The sequence below is a fragment of the Numida meleagris genome, chromosome 9, assembly GCF_002078875.1.
Source record: "Numida meleagris isolate 19003 breed g44 Domestic line chromosome 9, NumMel1.0, whole genome shotgun sequence".
Taxonomy (NCBI): Eukaryota; Metazoa; Chordata; class Aves; order Galliformes; family Numididae; genus Numida; species Numida meleagris.
In genome coordinates this window covers 17,208,849-17,230,318 of record NC_034417.1, presented here as the reverse complement: position 1 = coordinate 17,230,318, position 21,470 = coordinate 17,208,849, and the positions used below count along the sequence as shown (strand labels likewise).

The following is a 21,470-nucleotide window of genomic DNA, read 5'->3' as shown; positions in this document are numbered from 1 at the left end:
TGGAAGAGGCAGGTTTCCATCCCTCATGCCGATTTGTTGTTCTAAATGACACCTACTGCAAAAAACAGTCACAGATTTTGATTGCAGAGTCTTATCTCCCCCATTTACACAAACAGTAATATTGAAGCCTGATGACTGAACCAAGCTAAATGGAAAGAAACCCTCATCCCAAGCACTAACGTCAGCTGTCTTCTTTTGCTTGCAGAGAGATACAGTCACCTACCTGGAGGTCCATCTCTGCCAGGCTAATTAACATTCGTGCGATGAATCTTTGCCAAAAGCCAACTGGGACAAAACTCATCTTGAAGACCCTTTGGATGGTGTTTGCGGTCTGGTGGCAGAACCCATGGATATCTAACGCCGGCTTGGTAGGAAGCAGATGAGGGAGGAGGTAGCTGAAACAAACCAAATTCAGCCGCTCAAACTTCAGCTACAGCTTGTAACAGTGAGTACATTGTTACTGGATAATAAGGCGATTCAGTCTCCAAAGAGATTTTTAATGGCACAGCCTACTGCATATAAAAAAGCTTTTAGGCTAAAGGCGCTGCCGCAGTACATGGAGAAGTTCATTTACACTATGGAAGCAAGCAGAGGCAAAACAGACATGACATAATTCAGCCAGGGCTATTGGACAGGGCTAAAATTGAGGTAATCAGCAGGACATTTGTGTAATCACAAATTAAATGCATTAGAATACAAGAGTCATTAGAACAGCTGTGATGTTGAGCCTCATTCAGACTCTGTATCTTTAGTACCGTGCTCTGGTAGTAAACAGAGGAATACAGCTGTGCTGCTACGTGCAACAGAAGATAAATGCAAAAACAACACACAGCAGCTCAGCTTCTTTCAGTCTAGAAGGTGGGGAGAGGAGGTGTGGTGGGAGGTGGCAAAGAGACATTTACAGGCTGCAGGGACGAGGCTGCTCTGGCTCTCATCCTAGCCTCAAGCATTAAGCATCTCATGCGTCAGTATGACAGTGTTTCCTGCTGTACTGTGCTGCTGGACTCCCTGCCACGGCCCTGACAAACTCCCACAGCAAGAACTCAGTGTGCCAGACTGATGCCAGCGGAGATGTTGCTTGCCTTTCTCCATCTCATCCTGCAAGCACAGACTAGGTCCAGCAGTGGGTCTTCCCCCAGGTGTGGGAGGAAACCCAGAGCTACTGGACTACCAGAAGAGAGCAGTGCTGGAGCAGAGGCCCACAAAAAGTTTCCAAATTATTTTCAGACCTCTCAGCAAGCATAGAGTATCCGTTTGTTCTGATATCTGGGAAGCTAACAACTTTGGAAGACTGTTGAAACTGTTTGAAACTGTTTTGAACACGAGCTTATGGCTTTCAGTACCTGCCAATAAATCTCTTAACAGTGATACTCTTCCGCACCAAATAACATTCCAAGTTGCTTAAACGATCAAAAATCAGCCCAAATCACATTTGGTTGTAAGCAGAAACACTGCTGTCTCATCAGCGTTGAGCCTGAGAAAATTCATCAGCATCTGGGGCTCATCACTGACGGGCACCATGACAGCAAGGAGGCAAACAGCCAAGGGCCCCGACCAACACAACAGCGACAGAGACAGCGCACCACTAGAACTAAGCTGGATCCAAATCCAACGCTTTAAGCCTATCGCATTTTCTCGCCAGCAGCTGCAGTACTCTGTAAAAACTAAAAGATCACTTCTGAAAAGGTACCTCTCACTGGACAACAGCTTTCTCCATATGTCACAGCCCATAACATCTGATGATGTTTTACATGATCGAATTATCCCTTCCGTAAAATCTCTTTGGAATGGATAACGGATAAAACTTTCTCTTTGCTTACAAATTACAGTAAGGATGGTCACATTTTCAACCCTATTTTTTTACAAAGCTAAGTTGTATGCACCTTAGGTGGAGAAACGGAGTGCATTAGCCTTGCTCTATACAAGTGGAGGATGCACTGTATGACAGCCAATAAATCTTCCTCGGTGCATCAGAGAAAGAGTCTGGGAGCATTAGAAGTAAGAAGGCCAATGAGGCCCTTCTGGACCACAAGTATATAGTGGATTATAATACAGATGGACATTTGATGCTTTCGAACAACAGCCAATGCAAATTTTGGAAATATGTGAAACATGCCTCCATCCACCCCTTCAGAACAGAAACCAGCAGCTGCTTTCTCTGCTCAATGCACAGAAATCCTATCTGGCGATCTGGGCAACAACAGAAGTGCAGTAACAAATAATTGCTCTGTGTCTGGCTAGCACATTAAATTAATCCAACCTGCCAGAGCTGCAGTCCATCAGTGGGAAGAATATTCTGTTAATGTGTCTTGAATCACTCTAAAAAAGATTGGGCAGGCCAATCTTGAGGCTCAAACAATGTGACTGCCTTGGAGAAAAATGGCAGATAGCGACGAGGAGCCCAAAAGGCATTTTGGACTAAGCAGAAACATTGCTGCTTTATCTGTGTTAAGCCTGAGAAAATTTGTTGGCATCCGGGACTGGATAAGTGACAGGCATAATGACAGCACAGAGAATGCTGCACTTGTGCTGGTATTCAGAGCTCCCAAGAGGCTCAGGGCAACACAGCCATGCTGGCCGGGAAGGGCAAGGTAGTGAAATGCAAATGCTGCAGCAGAAGTGCACTACAACGATGGTTTCACCATTAACCCAACAACAGGCGGTCGCCAAGCAGATGGGAGAGAGAAAAAATAGCAGGGAACTCTGCCCAGTGGAAAAGGGACGGGGGGTGGGAGGGAGGAAGATTCACTAACGTTTAAAGAGAATGAGGTTTCCTACACTGTTTCTAGGAAAACTATTGATCAGCAGCTCTGGATGATGCTGAAAAATAATAAAGTCACACAGCTACCGAAGCGACGCTTTCCTCCTTTCACTAGAAATAAAACACTTCCAGGGCTGATGTAATTATTGACTACTGAAAGTCTTCTGCCATACACTGGAGTAAGGACCTTCCATTAGAAACAGATGACTCCAGCCCATCTACACTGCAGGCTTGGCAGCCAGGAGCCTCACATTCCCTCTCAGCTGCAGCCGTGCCAGCCAAGCACTCAGAGCTCCCACCTGTTCATCACCACATCCCTGCCCATGCCACTGCTCCTCAGTGCTGGTGGCCGAGCCAGTCACCTGAGCATCCCTTACCCTGTCAGTCTTAATGTGCTGCATGAGCAAAGACTTGCCTTGGAAAGTTATCAAACTCATTTGGACTATGGGATGCTCATGCCAGACTACTGCTTATAGTGATAAAGCCTGTTAATGTCCCCTGATTAAATGGCCAGTTTCCTCCATCTCTAATTATCAACCTACCTGTTATTGGCTACTGGCAGGGCAATTTCAAACTTGGCCAAGAACTGGAAGTACTGCTCTTCAGTTTGTTCAGTGAAGCCCGTCCCAACTAGCAGCATCCTGAGATCCTCTGCTCTGATGACTCCATTTTTAGCTACAGACTTGGAGCTCTTGATGTTGAAAATCCTCTGCAGACACTCGGAGAGCCAGACGGGGTCAAGGAAGTAGAGATTTCTCAGGCCATGGCTTGTGTCTGGGAAATGCAGTAGTGTACCTGTTTCTATAAGGAAATTAATTGCTGCAAGAAAAAAAAAACAAAACAACAGAACTGTAGATGAGCAACAGACCAGCATTAGGAAATTCACACAGCAAAGATGAGGAGGGATAGGAGGCAGCCTGGGCAGCTTTATTCACACCAGGTACAGACAGCATGTAGCAAAGCCAAGCACAACATGTACCTGAGGAGCACTGCTATCTGGCATTCCACTTGCAACCCCCCCACACTGTTTAACCATCCATATTTCTGTCCCTATTACACCTCCCCTTCACCCTGCTCCTGCCCTGGCTTCCTGCAGAGCAAGGCCTCCAGAAATACCCCAGGACAAGGGCCCTATTCTTCACTGAATGTTTCAATTGGTCACACATTAAATGCCAAGAAATTATCGGTCTGCCATGACCTACCAGTCTGCAAGTCTTCATAGTCTTTGATATCATTTCCAGGGGTTTGCTCAATGATCAGCTCAATCTGTCTGTCTGTTAAATACTGCACATCATCATTCTGACTTCTTTTATGCTGCTCTGCAAGGACAGCTTCTTGAAGACTAAGGTAACTCCTTGGAATCTGCAAGCCACATGAGAGAAACAACAGGATCAGTATCAGACAGCAATCACTCTGCTGCTAGTGAGGACCTGTCTAAGCCATCTCCCCTTCACAGAGATCTTAAAAGAGCTGCTTTTTCCAACGCCATTTTGTATGCTTCGCATGCCTCCTGCAGCAGCAATAACTCCGAAGTTCACCTCCCAGTCCAAACCCAGCCCACAAAAAAACTGCCATTGGGAAGCTACAGAGCACAGTTCTCACCAATCTCCCAGCAAGTTTCTGTGAGCAAATTGAGCTGCCAACGTCCTTCATGTTGCAAGTGACATGGAAAATCAGCTGTCGGAGTCCATCGAGGCCTTCCAAAGTCTTACATGAGAGCTCACTGCAAAAGTCACGCAAGGGTGAGGATTACCAAACCTTATCAGCACGCTGGCTTCCTTTCCATGCTCACTTTCTCTTATCACTGACTAAATTTCCTGTGTCAGATGAATGGGAGGAAGGCAGTCAGTGAGCATTTTTAGCTTTAGAGAAAAATACTAAGAAGTCTGGAAAACAAATTCTAAGCCAAACCCTGCTCTGCTTGCTTCGTTTGCCGCAGAGGGCTCTTCTATCCCCTATGCACTGTGACCTATTGGGTCTTCCTTGGGACACCAACCAAAGCCATCACCCTTTTTCCCTTCAGTGATGCACACATCCTGGAAGGGACTGAAAGATGAGGAAAATCCTGTGTTCCAGCAGTCTCTGGAGACGAGTCCGGTCCTCCCAGCCTCAGATCAAAGAGGCACGATGATGATGACTACCAGACACCTTTTCCCACTCTCATTCCGGCCCTCGCTCATCTGGGTCCTGTTATCTGGGAATTGGTGCTTAGATCCTGAAAGCTGGCCTTCATTCTGGCTTTGATAGCTAACAAACTCCTCTTTCCAACTCCTGCTATTTCTGGTCATTTTGTGGGCTGGATAAGAACAGTTCCCTTCCACTTTCCCCAACAAAAGGTCTTTCTAACTGATCCCACACATGTTCCTGTGGCCAAGAGAAAATCCTTTTCTAAAGCAACAAGCTTTATCTTAAACCTCAGCCATCAGTGACAGTGGGTAGTCTACGCTCACTGGGATGCTGGCGGAGCAGTACTGATAAATGCACCCCAGGCTCACCACACAGGGCTTTACAACACGCACCCTGCACACTCTGCCAGCAAAATTAGGCTCAGTGCTGGCTGGGAGAAAGAAAGGTGAAGGGCAACGGGCAGGATGTGGGGCAGGGAGAAAGTCCCCTTGAGATAGGATGCATGAGATCGCAATGATGGGAAAAGATGTTTGAGAGTACTGAACCACAGTGTGTTCTCTGCTGCACTGTGCGTCTGCATGCCTTACACTGGCTCCCTGCTACTTCTCCTAGGCACAGCCAGATGAAAGAGCCAGCTGGGGGGCCTGATGCAGCGCTTGCATTTGCAGAGCAGAGTGTGGGAGGTCTCCTGACAGCTCTGCCAGGCAGCAGATGCGAAGCGCGATGGGACATAGCAGTGCCCTTCTTTACTTGCCAGCTGCCACCTGCTCGTGCCCCAGGCACTGGCAATTTCACGCTGTTTGGAGCCGTTTGGTGCCAGCCGGTTGCATCCATGCTCCCTCTGTGCTGTGCACTCCCCTGGCTGACAGAGCCACTTCTTTCCCAGCAAGAGAAGCCTCCTCTTCCCAAGGGCATTCTCCATCAGATGGGAGGGAGCCGTGTGAGGCCCCATGGCCTGACACTGATCTGACAGACAGCGCAACCCGTGTGCTATCACATGCAGAGAGCTGAAATGGCACAGCTTTGGGCTGCTGGTAGCTCGTGGGGCTGACTCACCCCTCACGGTGCTCAGGCAGCAAGAGGTTCCCACGCAGCCTCCCCTACCAAACCCTGCAGCACCCCCCATGTAACTGTCATGCTTGGGAAAAGAAGCCTCGCAGCATTAATTACTCAATCTGCATGTTCTGTCCCTGTGACTAATTAATAAACCATATCAGCATTTAACCAGTGAGATGGCTGAGCAGAGCAGGAGCACTGAAACGCATGGCCAAGGTCATGACTTTGGAGCTTCCAGCTTCAGTCCCATGATCAGACCCCTGCACCACACTGAACTCCTCCCTGATTATACCACATTATCTCAACCAAAAATAGACAAAATGCCATGATGACAAGTCTTCAAACTCCTTCTGTTGCCAAGGAAATCAAGTATTACGAAATTGTTTAAAGTGACATAAAGTAGAGTGGCTGAGCTTCACAAAGGCACAAATACTTACTGCAGGTGCTTGAATGTGATATCTGGGAAACCAGTTGCTCTGGATCCAGAAGGAGACCGACAGAGAGCCAGGACGTATGCCCTCAGCGTTGCTATCCTCTCAACACGGAATTTGGTTTCAATTAAATCAAGGTGCGTTCCTACCACTAACACTGCGGAATTTGGAGCTTTGGCCTGCAAGAGAATACACGGACAATGATCTCACCCAGATTATGTCACCGTACATTCAGTGAGGAGAAGTGAAAAATATAACACTTAACAGGGGGAGTAAGATATATGAATAAAATGTAATATCCGAATAAAATGAAGGCAGCCTTGGTGCCAGTAAAAAGTTCTCCTGCAGAAAATGACTCAATAACATGAAGCTACTGCAGAGCAGGAAACCGTGAGTTGGGGTTAAGCCCTCATTACATAAGGGCTTAACATAAAGGGAGCTTCCATGTGCTATTAAGCTGCTACAAGTGAGCTAACAGAAGAAAACTATGTCCACTCAGACAAAGGAGAAATTAGCTTAACCTGTAGCTGGAAGATCTAACTTTGATACCCTGGAAAAGATAAGAGACACTCCAGAAAGGACACCTAGGGAAGTGGTAAAAAAGTTTGCACTGGAGGTAAGTGGAGAGGTGAGAGAAACTGCTAGAAATGCCCAAGTCTACTTAATCTTGAATCAGTGCGAAGGAATGGATTAGATGATCCTGTGGTTTCTTCCAACCCTTCCATGATTCTACTACAGAACTGGAAAATATCCAGATTTCAGGAAACATGCTGCCGAATACAACGGGACTGCTGAAGTTTAAGCGGGGATCAGCCAGTGGATCAAAAGGACTTCTACCACAGAAAAATACCCTATTCCCATTTTTGTTTCAAACTACCACCTCATTCTCTCGTTTAATCTCTCCTTGCTTGCCTACAGACCATGAACAAACACTTCCTTGGGGTTTTCACCTTATTTTCTCGTGACCTACTCTATTACGGCCCTCCTCATTTGCCTCTTTCCCAAGCTGAGGAGGTCTATTTAATTGCTCTGCATTCAAAAACATTTTCATATTTCTAAGCATCACGCCCACGTTTCTCTGTGTCTTTTCTGAAGCTGCTATGTGCTTATTGGGATGTATGAAGGACCACAGGCACATCATATGTGTTTGAAATACAATAATTATCTTCTTCGCTTCGTTACTTGGTTTGTGCTTCTGATTGCTGTTGAATATTAAGCTAACATCACTGCAGTGTCAAGACGTTTCTTTTGAGAGGCACTAATTTAGAGCCCCTATCTGTGTTCATAATGTAAAGGCAGATATCAAGTAAAGAGCACTGAACAAAAAAACAAGCTGTACCAATTCATTCACTGCAGCTCTGAGGCTCGGCAGAGAGCTGTCCAGGAGACACACTCCACCTTATCTGGATCTAAAGTGTTAAAACCCTAACTTCAAGACTAACATGTGTCTAACCCACACAGAAAAGAAGGTGCTCCAGAACTCCCTTAGAGCACAGTGTGGTCAAACACTAATTCCAAAATAAGTACGTTCATCCTTACTTAGTAAGGGTTTATAAATCAGCTTTTGTTTCACTCTCTGACGTGTGTGAGGGAGAACAAAGCAGACGATAAACTTAAATCCTTAAATGCAGCAATAACGCCTACAGTGCAGTGGAAAATTAATTCCAAAAGCTATGCAAAATTCACGCAGAGCTTTTAAAAGCAGACTAAAAGGAATCTGTAATATCACATATCTATGTGCTGAGCTACTGCTTGATAAACAGATGCCCTGGAGTCCACCAGTGACTTCTTACCTCAATGTTCAGCAACCAGAACTGTAAGTTTGCCACAGCTTCTTCCCCCAGTGCCAAGTTCCATACAACTATGTACAATGCTTTGTCTGTGAAGAAACACTGATTGACTGTAGACATGCTCGCCGGGCCTCCGATATCCCAGACATTGAACTCCACTGAATCAACCTACTTAGACAAAGAGAAGTGTTCAAATCAAACGGTTGCAGTAAATCACAGCGAGATAATGGCTGAAGCATAAACCTACGTCTGCATAATGTATGACACAAGGAGGGTTTCAATGTCCTAATTGTGCCTCCAGGAAAGAAAAATCAACAAGCAATTGTTAAGCACGGCTACCACTTCCCCACAGGAAATAAAGACTAATTACTTGCTGCTAAAATAATAGAGGTGCCCTTGATGCTGGTAAATCTCCAGTTAATGCTGTGGATTCTCCAGTACAAACAAGGATTTCATTCTGAGTCCTGTACTTTGCTGCATCTTGAATAGGAACTGCTTCATCCTTGTTTGTGCCACACTCGACAGTACCACTGGAGCTAGTTATCTTCTACCGCTACAAGGAACAGGAAACCTCTTGGAGGCTCTGTCCCTAAATCCCTAAATCTTTTCGCTCTGGGGAGGCAAGAAGCCAGTGCCTGTGCAGGGAAACCTTCTCCAGCCACCATCCCCTGATGACATCAAATAACCCTGAGTGAGCTCTGTTTACTGATCCAGGTCCAAGTACTGTCTGATCCCACATGACAATCTTACCCCATAAGATTTCAGAAAGGAGCCAAGCATCTCAGCACGGCTCCGATCTCCTAGCACAGTCCCAGTCTGAAGTCTCCCAGGAACAGCTGGAAGAATTTCCATATTGTTTATACCAAACTCTAACTAGCACCAGGGCTGCCTTGTTCATCCAAGAGACCTTCAGCTGTGGGTGCTTATATGGAAAGACAGACTCAGAGGTAGGGACAGCAGCCTGTTCAGCAACTCGGATCCCACTCCTCAGGGTCTCTTGCATTGTCCAGGTTTCTGTTTTATTCAATTGCTTTTCAACATGAAATGCACAGCTCTTCTCTTAACAAAATCTTCTCTTTAAAGAGCTGGGCTGTGCTTGCTCTTTTTTCTTCTATCTCTGGCTTGGCACTCTGCTGTATAATAGCTGAACTCAGCAGGCTCCTTCACCCCTTCCAAAACAGCCTGGTGGCCATGGCTCTCATCTGAAAAGTGAGAGCCATGTGTTTGCACATCCTTAGCTCTGTCAACAGCCCAGGACCAATTCTGAATGCTCCAGTCCCTATACGGCAGCAGACAGGGTCACCTACAAATATCTCAAATACTTGAATTAAATCAGTTCTGTACAAATTAGTTCAGTATGGATTGACATGCTCTCTGGATGAGCCGCCTCAGAATTGAATGTTTAAGGTATGCCTGAGAGATCTCCCTGGATCACAACCAGAGCTCAGGCATCCTACCTTACACCCACCCTCCACATTTAGAACAGTTCTGTCATCAAGGGAATCCAGCTTTAGGTACGATGTCCCATTTTGTGGCCCCATATGAATGGACAAGCTGCTTTAGAGAAGCTGATTTATAACATTCTCTCAAAATCTCTCAAAAATCAGTGTCCAAAAACCACCCAAGCTGGGAAAGCTAGAATTCAGGCAGTCTACAAATGGCTCTCACTCTTTAGGATAAAAAGTCAAGGTTGAATTCTTAGGAAAATAGAACTGTCCTCTCACATCAAGTGGAAATGAAACAGTGGGATTGTGACAGCTCTAAACATGGCACTCGTGAGGTCTGGTTCACAATGAAAGGGAAACTGCTTCTGTTGGGCACTTGCAGCCCTAAAGGGTCTCTGGGGGGCACAACAACTCACTAGGGTTAATAAATATCTTCAACCGCTCTAAATATCTCCAACTGTTCTTCACCTTTGCCTTGTGTCCCACTGGCTTGGGTAGCTCCCATTTTGTTGTACGTATGGTGGCATCACTGTGCATCATCTGAGGGACTTTTCCCGTCTGGAGGATCTCAATCAGAGTTGACTTTCCCTGTCGTGGAGGACCAATGACGATCATCTTCATCAACTTACACTTCTCTGCTTTGCGCAGCTGGGCTCGTAAGTACGCCAGCACTGTTTTAGGGCCTATGGCAAGGGAGGAAGAAGACAGGCTTTATCTGTGGTTAGCAGTTACAAACGTACATATGTACAGCAGCACTGCACAAAACCCACTGCTGCAGACGTATCAGCTGAATTAATATTTTCCTTGAAGTTTCGCTGTGGGCTGAGACGACCCAGAGAATAAACAGAGAAACCTCCAGTGGACAAACCTGAGACAGAGCCCAAAAAAGGTCACTGCCCTGAGACTCCACAATGGAGCACTGTAAGAAGAAACAAACGCCGCGGCTCATGCGCTTCAGAAGCTCAAAGGAAACATAAAATACTAATTTAGTATTGGAAAATACTGATTTGCCTTCTACTTTTATGTTTCTACTTAAAATTAGATTTAGGCTTCAACAGTGTGCTGGAGAGAAAGGATAATTCCTAATAACTTTATTCTCGCAGGACCTTCTTATTACAACAGACAAAAAAGAAGGCAGTATTGTAATTGATCCAAAAACCTAGCAGCTTACAATAAAGTTACCGCAGTGTGACTGTGACAGCTGATCCTAAATGCTTCATTCTTTAGAAAAGAGTGTCTATATACCCTAAACCACACGCATCCAGGAAGCAAGCCATGGAGTTCATCCAGCATGCATACTGCAAATGAAGTACTGCATTTGTAAGTCATCACTTCCACATGTGAGCTACCTTAAGCTGTGCCATAACATAGCACTATCAAACTTGCAAATGGGTGTAGGAGTCGTACCCTACACAATTCCAGTTAACTGCAACAAGGATTCGGGCTCACAACGTTCCCATTCAGGACCGACGAAAGGAAGCTACTTCCATTATACGCTCAGTCAATCTAATAAAGAACTCACAGGATCAGACTTACCCTCCTTTCTGATCTCCGCAGGAACATTGCTGATACTTAGTTCCTCGATATCCAGCTGCCAGAGATTAGCCAGCTGTCCAAGTTCTGGAGGAAGCTCTCGGATACCAGGGTTACTGTACAAAAACAAATACATCTACCAACAACCAGGCTTTGTGTGTAAGTAGCTTCTCTCACGGACTCTCACATTACACTATTCTCTCCTCGTAGAAATCTTCCATTAACATTTTAATAAGACCATTCAGCACTTTAATAGTAATTTCCATCCTAAAAGTGATGCATAACCTCAGTGTATCCTCTGGGGCAGGCAAGTGTAATCATTTTTACTGGACAGTTGAGAAAATACAGGCAGAAATTATGAATTATTGACTCAAATGCTATAGAAGCAGACAGCGAAAAGCCAGAATTAAGTAGAGGCGCACTAGATTCCCAGGCCTGTGTTCAAAGCATTAGATCATCTTCCTTAATTTATAAGGCTGGCCTCCTCCTTATCTAAAGCAAACGATGGGCACGGTTCGAACAAGGGGCTCACTATTTCCAGCTTTGTGGCTTCAAAGGCACTGGACATCTGGGGTGGGGCTTCGTGGAAGACTGGTCACTAAAACAACACGGAAATAGCGCTGCCTAGCTTTCCCAGAACACGGACTTACTTTCCTAAATAAAGTTCTGTTAAACCTTTCAGAAGGCAAACGGACTGTGGGACGGACTCCAGCTGATTGTCGTTCAGATAAAGGACTTCCAGAGAATCGCTCAGAAATGCTGGAAACTCCACAAAAGGACCTGAAACAAGATAGGAAACAAATTGCACCTTTAAAACACAACAAGCACCGAGGCTTGGTACCAAGAACCTTCACCTTCACTCTGTGGGCAGGACGTGAGGTCATGTTCCTTGGCAGGAACCACCAGAAAACAACAGCAGAAAAGCCAAGAGCCTTCAACAGAGACCAAACATCAATGCTCACATCTCAGCTTTTTAAAGTCATAGAGATGCACGTGCTTAAGGTGACGATCTCCAGGGCCTCTAGGGTGCTGAGGACGAACCCCAGGCCTACCACGACGACTGTACTTCGGAGCATGTGTGGCATTTTGTTTCTCATTGCTGAAATTGCTGGTAGCACCTTGCAGGCTGTCCTGACTCCAGCCTACCAGCCTGCAGTGGAAGGGCATGCCAAAGGCACAAGTGGTTCTGAACTTTTTTTTTCATGTTGGAAAAGGAAACACAAAACTGGTCTGAATTTATGTTCAGGCGGTAAATCGAGTCAGGAACAGCAAAGATGAAAACCCAAATTGCAACTGACAGACTCCTAACCTATGTCACCCTCTAAAGCATTGCTTGCATTTGCCTCTCTGTTCTGTTCTATACTGCAAGGTCTCACGGAACTTCTGCCTTCCTATATGTCTGTGGAAAAGCCAGCTTATTTTGGAGCAACCCGAGCAGTAACAGTGACACTGCATGGCTGACTTGCTGTTGCTGGGGAGGATCAGACAAAGGAAAATTCAGCTGGTTCCAAAGAGCTCCACAAATTACTCCAGGGAGAGAGGCATGAAAAGCTGCCATGAATTGTATTGCTGTCTTAAGATTGTCACATATATCTACCAAGAAGCATCCTGAAGTCAAGGAAAACCAGGCCACACAGGAACATGCAGATTTTCAGCCTCTGATTAGGAAAGAACAAGCAGCACCATCTGCTGCCTCCAGAGCCTATATAAGCAGCTCTGAGACCTGATGCACATCATCCTTCCTCAAGGATGGACACAGTTGTACTTCCACCAAGATCTTCCCTTACCAAGAAGGCCTGAGGAACTGGAACTTGATTTAACCAGAAAAGAAAAAAGACAGAAAATGGAAGAGGTTTTCGAAGGAGAAACTTCCCAATTCTCATTTGAATAGCATTCTAGGCTTGAGCTATCATCAGGAAGAAGTGAGATAGAGTCCCAGTGTCTGCAGGCGTCTTTTCTATACGCGACAGGACGGCTCAGTGTGGGCAGAATGTCACAGTCTGCCTTTGAGTTTTCAAAATAATAATAATTCATCTTTAGGATTATTTTAGGAGAACAGCAGGTTTATTCATGGATTCTATTTACTTCCTTTCTGGCTCATCACTGGAGTTAAACTTTTCATTGTTCCTCTTCAGTACACACCTAGGCACAGATTTAGTCCCTCCTGGACACGTAGGAGCAAGCACCCAAAATAGCTGCAATACTCAATTCACCAAAGAGTCCAAGGCGAAAAGGACTCTACTATACTGGAAGCAGGCTCAAGGTGTTTATGAATTGCAATTATTTATTCATGAGTTATTTATGACTTCTCTGGCTTGAGCTCAAATTTTCTTTTAAAGAACTTTAGAAAGATTAAAACAAACCCCATCTTGAAAATATATTTTTGGATGAGTAAATGCCACCAATGCCGCATGCGTGTGCAAGAAGCCCACTCTGAGATTTATCAATCAGGTATAGTGAGCATCCATAAATTACTTTCTTTAAATAATCTTGAGTAAATAGCTTTGTTGGTAAAATCATGTGAAAACCTGCCCTCCACCTCGCCAGGAGATTTCTGTGAGCAGCTGATGTATTCCAGCTTCTGTTTTCTCTTGATGTTCCTTAAATTCTTGGCCACATCCTGTAGTCTCACCAAGCTATGCTTGGCACGGGAACAGAGAGAAAAAGATGAGCTGGCTCTGCTCTGTCTCTGTGGCTATTCAACGTGGCACCAGACAGGTAGGCTACTCCGAGCCCTGCTGCAACCTGCAGCAGCCTCAGGCAGCTCTGGGTTGCACCAAAGACAATCAAGGATTTTCAGATGGTACCAATGCAGAGTCCAGCCCTTCCTGCCTTACACAGATGAGTTATGCTGGGTTTGCAACATGCAGAGATTTCCATTAGGGCAGCAGTTCCTTTTGTAGCTGGTTATAGCTCTGCCCTCAGCACTCTGCCCACTGCTCCTGCCCTTTTCTCCCCTTGGGAAATGCTGCTGTAGCACTTGACAGGGTTGAAGATAGACGTCAGACTCCACAGATCAGCACGATTCACACAGCTATACATTTTCCCTTACTATAACCTAGTGCGTTCACCAGATTTACCTATTCACATTGACGCAGATGCACGTTTTTTGGGGGGACTCACTAGGAAAGCATTTGCTGCAGGAGGGCCTTCCCCTCCCATGAGTGGCTGAGGACTGCTCTGCTGTGTGTCACTGCTCTATTGCACTCTGATTTTCAAAGACTGCTTTAGACCAAGCCATTCTCCAGGCAGCCAAGAACGAGAGAGCTCTCCAAGTGATTCAAAACAAAACAAACAAATAAAAAGAAATGCAGATGAATCCCACAGTGAGCAGGAAGCCATAAAAATATCTTCAAATACTCCTTTGTTCTCTCTGAGATTTCATGCACACTAATGCAGGACATCTCTTCTGCTCTGCCGCAAACTTCAGGTGCAAATCACAGAGACGGGGCAAAAACGCATTTACACGTTCAACAACAGAGACAATCCTAAGAGTAATAGGACTAATTATGGGTTAATTTCCCTTCAATATACCAGTTAGTGCTCTGGCTACAAAGAATAATCATCATAAAAAGAATAAAAGCTCCATGAAAGGAACAGGTTTCCCCCTTTTTTTTTTCCCATCTTTCTTTGCTGATGGTACCAACCAGCTGCACCACTTTAGGAACATTTTATCTGAACACATTTCCTCTTTCTTTAAATGCTGTTGCACTTAAAACTGCAGCTGAATTTACACTTCTTTCCCCCAGCCAAACTCTGCTTCACAGTCCCCCTCAGCCCAAGCTCAGCATTTGCTCTGCCATGCCCCTTACCTGCCTCTGGGCCTCCACGCACCCTGCTCCTCATGGTGAAAAAGGGAATCCGCTTTGTTTTATATCCCTCGTCATTCCTGCGAGCAAAACAGAATGGCAACATATGGAAAACTGAGCTTGGACGTGGCAACTGGGAACCGTGCTGGAGCTCTGTGCCCAGGACAGGTGAGAGCAGAGCTGGACTCTACTCGAGGCTGTGGGATGCCCAGCTCAGCTCTTACAGGTTCCTGGGTGGTTTTGATGGGGTTGACACCCACTGTGCAATCACAGAGCTAGACTCCACCGACACTTGTCCAGGCCCTATGGTTTTCTTCTGGCAAATGAACAGAGCTCTGCAAGGCCGTGCTTTCAGCTCCCAGGGTGAGAGCACTTGACCTGCAGCTTTATGGGTGTCAAGGTTAAGTAGCCTGTCAAACAGCAAATTGAACAAGCTTCAGGAGGAGTGTTAGGGAACTGACCTGCTGCCACTCCCCCCTCTCAGCAGAGAGTCTCTGACAAGATGGCCCAACAACGTGACTCCGGAAAGACACAGAGACACTCACAAAACAATAATGCCCTTTTAGCAGTGGGCACAGCAACTCATAAGGGGTCCAGAAAACTCGCTGGGAAGTCACCCAGATGAGAAGATGAAAGTATGAGACGGTTAAGTGCAGTTCTGGAGAAGACTGGGGACTCTTAAGTCTCTGTTAAACATCCCTGATGTAATTGCTAAATAGAAGAACATCACCTTTATATTGGATGACCTTATTAAGGCCATTACTCTCTGTAAACTTGCAGCTGATTACACTTCCATGTAAAAAACAAAGATTTTTCATCTTTTCCAAAACAACGCTCCCACGCTAACTACACACCACAGTCCAGCCAGATGGTTTATGGTTAAGATACGCTCCCCACAAACCAGTATTTGCAGTGGTGAACCATACACAGGGTTAAAGAAATTTTTACATGCTCTGAAATTAAACTGCCATTATCAGTAATCTATCCATTTAATAAATGATATAGCGTGCTAAGTGCCCAAAGAAGCAGTAACGGATAATTCATCACTGTCACAGACACACAATGTACTTAGAGACACAGTATGCAGACACCAATGCCTTCTATGCAGGTAATTAATTCACTACTGACACCCTTTGCATTACAAGAAGGATCAGCTTTGCTATTATTTCTTCAGCTTTTGTTTTCTTAGATATTTTGTTTTTAAATAGCAACCAACACTTACTTCCCAAGCTGGTTTTTTGAAAGATCCAGTGATTTAAGCTGCTTGCAATTCCACTTATCTTGCGAAGGTAATGCGGTTAAGTGATTTCCCAGCAACTTCAGGGACACCAAAGCCTAAAAGAATGGCTTGCATTAGAAGATGAAGTATCCCAAACACACAGAAAGAATTTTTTCAGCATGACTTTTAAAAACTGAAACATGATGTACACCTTTTTCATCAGAACACCCTGTCCAGCACACCAAGCATGCAAAAAAAAAAAAAAAAAAAAACACCTGTATCCAGCAAGTCTGTGTTTTGTGCAAAGCAACGGCAACATCAGTTTGGGGAGACTATTAGTCTACTTGCTGACAGATTCAATTGGAAACAAACCATTTAGGAGAGCAGTGTACTCATAGCAAGGAAATCTTTCCAAATAGAAAAGAACAGTATGATCTGTATACATAATAAGCCACATAGGGACATGTGTGTGCAAGCTCAGGTCAGAGCAGGCTTACACCCGTTGTATAAGATCAACCTAAAAAATGTGAACTGTTTCACACGGATAAAAGTTTGTAGCTGCTTTGTTAGTATATATCAATGTAGAATTTCCAACCAGGCTTATTCTACAAGGGCTCCCATGAAAACTGAGATAAGCAGACTAAATTATCTCATGCCATAACTACAGCAGTATTAACAAATTATATCCTGTGGAAATCCTGTTTTACTAGCAGAGCGTTAGGCTTCAAGTGTGTTAAATGTTTTACGTGCCCCACATAATATAAAAGGTTTACAACCCTTTTCATTAAGGAAGATTAACAGTGTCTCATGAAGACAGTTCTTGGCCATCCCCTTTTCCTCAAATGGACAAATAGGAGGCATCCACGTGACATAAACGATGGACATCCAGCAGCCCTGCAGTGGCAAATGCCATGCAACATGCTCCCTCTAGTGATACAAGAGGGGCAGCACTGGGCGTTGGTGGGACCTGGGGAAGGCAAAGTGAAATAGAAAACTGCAAATATGCCGAGGGGACCACTAGAGAAAAGGGATGGTGAATGGCACGGACTCATAAAACCCTCCCTGTCCTCGTGTCCTGACAGCCAATGCTTTTATCATCATTAGCTTTCCGGTGGCTGAAGCCTCCCAGTGGAAGGAAAGCCCAGTCCTCCCTCGGCACCCAGGGCCAAGCTCTCTCCAAGGGTCAGCAGGGGGCTGCCCAATGACAATGCTTCAGACTTCTCTCCCAAAATATCCCTGAGCAGGGGCTGGAGGAAAGGGAGGCCACGTGGTCCAGAATCAGCAGAGACTTTGTTCTGTGCGGCCTAGCTGCAACGCCTCGTTTTCAGCCAGCTGTATCCATGCTACACATCTCCCACAAACGCGGACAAAGGCCGCTCTCCAGAAGATCTAAAAGCCTGGTGAGATCCTGTGCAATACTTATGTGCCTGCTCCATAGGGGAAGATAGTCACTTTTAACTGGCTGTGACTCTTCATGACTGTAAGTCTGGAGATTGCCAGTCCTTGTTTTGCAATTACCTCTTCTCTCTCGTCTCTAACTTCTTCATTTTTGCTGCCTTTTCTTGAAAGGAACGAGTGCTTCTAGAAGCAAGCTTCCTTCCAACCTGCCACAGCATGCAAAGAGGCCTCTGGCATGTTAGACTGTATCAGAGACAAGGAACTGATACAGCATCCAGACCAGGCTGCCTCAGCCAGCTCATGACGTGGAAAAGCTGACCAGCATCTTACCTGAACAATTCCAGCCAGAGCAGGTCAGGTCTCTCCAAGAGAAGCTAACTAGGCTCAGAACTAAGTTCCCAGTTACTGGACTTATTTTAATGCATAAAGAAAAAAAAGTTTTGGAGACAATAGCCCATAGGGTTCATTCAGTTCCACGAGAAATACCAATTGAAAAGAAACGGTTACCATACCAGAAAACAAGCACAAATTTGCAAGGATCATTAAAAACAAATGAAGGAGCAAATGATCCTCAGCACTCTTCTGCGTGTGAGCAAGGGGCATCTTTGCAGCAGACTGCTGAGGTCCAAATTGGACATGGATACGAACCATCACTTCTGCATCATTTCCACAGAGGCCAGCAGTGCAAGAACTGCCAAGCTTCTGCACAAATCATAACCTGTTTCTACCTACATGACCCTGAGGTCCACAGTCTAGAAGGGAACCTTGCAGGAAACCCCCAAGTTCTGCTTGGTTTCATGTTAAAACTCTGCAAAGCCACAAATTCTGAAGAATTCTGAAGTAACACTGTGAGCTCTGACGGGAAGAATTATTTTATTTGCACAAGGCTGAAGATAAGAGAGGCCAGCTAGCATCGCCAAGGACATTCAAATATGTAATTTTCAAAAGGTGGGAAGAAATGATATTTACCTCAAGCTGAAAGAGTCCTGGTGGAACTTCTTTTAGCGAATTCTCAGAAAAATCCACTTCTCTGAGGTGATTTTTCCAGAAAACAGTGAATGTGTCAGGGAGGGATTCCAGTGAGTTTCTGGATGCTTTGCAACATTTCTGGAAAACATAAAAGAAAAAAAAACAACCAAACAGTAGTAACTGTCTCTTTAAAAAAAATCAGGAAGGTCAGCTGTCAATTACACATCAATTCCAGATGATTTCTTCAGGTATTTTGATCTAAATAAATTACTGTGCGTGTAGGCAAACATCACTTGCTTAGGAGAAGCATGTACGTAACTGATGGTCAAAGTCTTTGTTGGGCAAAAAAAAGTATTTCAAAAGTTATTTGGAAAGTAATGTCCATTTGCTTTTTGATCATAAACAAACTCTTCACTAAAGTACGCTGTTCTGCTATCAGCAGGCTCTTGTCATTACATTTGCCCACAGTATTAAGGAAATAAGTGTCAGTGATGTGCAGGTATAGACTCCCCATTTTATCCACTGGTTGGGCAAAGTTAACTTTGGACAAAAGCTGATTGTTCAATAAAAACTATCCTAAAAATACTTGGGCTCACATGAACTACAAAGAAAACTAATCTAAGACATTTTCTAGAAGATTTCCAGCAACGTCATCAACATTCACAGAAAGAGGCAGAACCTCAGAAAGACCTGCCCTGAAACTCACAAACCAAATCTCGCAGGGGCACTCCTGTGGAAACAAGACACCTTTTCAGCCTAAAACATCTGACAGCTTCATAACCATCACAATGTACATATTCTTTCGCGCCGTTTCAACAGCTTTTACAGCCTCTGACAGAGCAGTGTGACTTACCAAGGGGCAGGCCCAGGGGTCTGGAAAGACTTTCAGCTGATTTCTGGAAACATTCAGTATGTTTAGGGACTTGAAGCAGTATAGAAAAACCGTTGGAAGTTCCACCAACCTGTTGTCAGAGACGTCAAACTCCTGCAGCTTCCTTAAGCCAATCCAATTAGCTGCTAGAAAACACAAAGCATTGCAGGCTTCGTGTAAGCATGACAGCAATTTGACCCAGCAAGATGCTGAACACTTGCTAGATAAAAGCCAAAAGATAATTGTGAGGGATTAAAATTAAACAGGCCTTTTGGACAAAGACCTGGGAGATGTTAAGCATCTGTTGCTAATACCGGCTTTAAGTTGTAATAATAACAGTTTGGGGTTCTCCTTTCCAAACCAGGCCTTGAAATGTCAGCGTAACAAGGGACTGTACGTACTGTTTTCCTCGTCAAATAACTTCTCCATATAGTTTTTGGCAGCGATGAGTTTTTTAAGGTTTTTAAGATGTAGGAATCCAGAAGGGAGAGTAGAAAGTTTGTTGCTGGATACATCGACCTCAAGTAACCTGTGATTACAGAAGATACTCAGTCAGGCATCAATAAAATGCTAGCAAAACTCCTCTTGCTATAGACATCTATTTTATCAGGACAACTTTAGGTCTGGATGGAAGTAGCTGGAACGCATTCTCACAGAGCAAAGCAAAAAGCTCCAGTTAGAAAATTAACCCTGTCAGGGAATCAGCAGCAGTTGTGACAGACAACAGTTTGGATAACTGATGTAAGACAGCAAATACCCATCTTGGTCAGCTCAGAGGAATGGTGCTCACCAAAACTGGGAGAAGCAGAAGCAGCACGAGACAACGAGGAATAAGGTCTGTAATTCCCTACAATTGTCCTGACAACTAGCTGGGTAACACTGAGAACGGAAAAGGGCAAATCTTAAGTTCAACTTTACAACAGACAGACAGTAAACCAAGAGACTCCTGCATCTGCTTTTCACATAGGCAGTCTTCACATCGACAACAACCTTGCACCTGCTACCTGCTCTCCGTAAGGGCTTGGTTTGCTGCAGGCACCCAGCACACACCTTGTACATATGATTTCATCGGATGACTGTACGCTGGGTAACTCTGTCAGCTGATTGTCAGCCAGGCTGAGCTTCCTCAGGTTTATCAGGCCCCATGGGATCACGGACGGAAGGGAGACAAGGCAGTTGGCAGACAGATCAAGCTCTGTTATCTGACAGGAGATATCAATCAGCCAGTCCAGATCCACCCAGGGCAGTTTGAGGTTTGACCAGTTCACACACAAAGCCTGCATATGTCAAAAAAAGAAGAGAAAAGCACATTAGTAAAATCTTGCTTGCTCGCTTGCTCTCAGCCTGTTACACCACTGGGAATCTGGCAGATGAGAGTGCAGGCTGTAAACATTTTGCTCACTTTCCAATATGCTTCTAGGAATTAAACTGACTCAGAGATGAAGTCGTGCCTGGATATCAGCAGCCTGCACTATATAGCCACACAAGGACTTCACTCCAAAGACCACGATCAAGCACATGCAGAGGACGTGGCACACACAGTGCCTCTGGTGTGCTCCACACAGGAGGCCTGCCATGGCCTGGAAACACCCAGAGCTCAACAGACAGATCCTCAGGCACTGCTCCTCCACTGTAAACTTCCAGCAACAGCAGCCCAGAACTATCCTAGGGCAGGACAAGGTTTTGCAAAGGAGCATCTGGGACAGGCAAGGAAAGGCAAACATCCTATTGTAAGGCACTTCTCAGCAACAGAAGTTTGCTGAATGTTACTTAGCAAGGTACTAAGAGGTATGATTTTGGCAGTTGCCTCCTTTCTAGGTAATGCTCTGCTGCTTTTGACAGTTAGATGAGGAAACTGGTTTATCCTCTTTGGGGGAAAAAAAACAAAAACAAAAAAACAACAGAAGTTGTGGTGAAAGGCAAAACTACTTCAATCTCCAGGCCAGACAGGAGAAAACATGAACACATAATGGTCACCAATGTAAGGAAACAACACAAGCCTTCATTCACAAAATCGTTTCTCTGTTTTCCAGTAATATCTACATTTCAAACTACTCACTT

At 44.9% G+C, this 21,470-nt stretch overlaps 1 protein-coding gene across 5 annotated transcripts in view; it reads right to left on the bottom strand.

Moving 5' to 3' along the window:
* LRRK1 (leucine rich repeat kinase 1) overlaps positions 1–21,470 on the bottom strand; it is a 67,900-nt gene that overhangs the window by 20,103 nt on the left and 26,327 nt on the right. For all 5 annotated transcript variants that reach the window (XR_002441746.1, XM_021406961.1, XM_021406959.1 and 2 more), the window contains exons 7-21: positions 20,460–20,686; positions 19,811–19,938; positions 19,392–19,555; positions 18,539–18,676; positions 16,175–16,287; positions 14,956–15,032; positions 11,794–11,923; positions 11,147–11,259; positions 10,079–10,293; positions 8,169–8,333; positions 6,382–6,554; positions 4,364–4,484; positions 3,964–4,123; positions 3,304–3,580; positions 224–395 (exon numbers count right to left, since the gene is read on the bottom strand). Coding sequence is in view for 4 of the 5 variants with exons in the window: in XM_021406961.1 (XP_021262636.1) it covers positions 224–395; positions 3,304–3,580; positions 3,964–4,123; positions 4,364–4,484; positions 6,382–6,554; positions 8,169–8,333; positions 10,079–10,293; positions 11,147–11,259; positions 11,794–11,923; positions 14,956–15,032; positions 16,175–16,287; positions 18,539–18,676; positions 19,392–19,555; positions 19,811–19,938; positions 20,460–20,686 (2,373 nt within the window). In the remaining variant the exon portion in view is untranslated. The remainder of the gene's footprint in view (positions 1–223; positions 396–3,303; positions 3,581–3,963; positions 4,124–4,363; positions 4,485–6,381; positions 6,555–8,168; positions 8,334–10,078; positions 10,294–11,146; positions 11,260–11,793; positions 11,924–14,955; positions 15,033–16,174; positions 16,288–18,538; positions 18,677–19,391; positions 19,556–19,810; positions 19,939–20,459; positions 20,687–21,470) is intronic.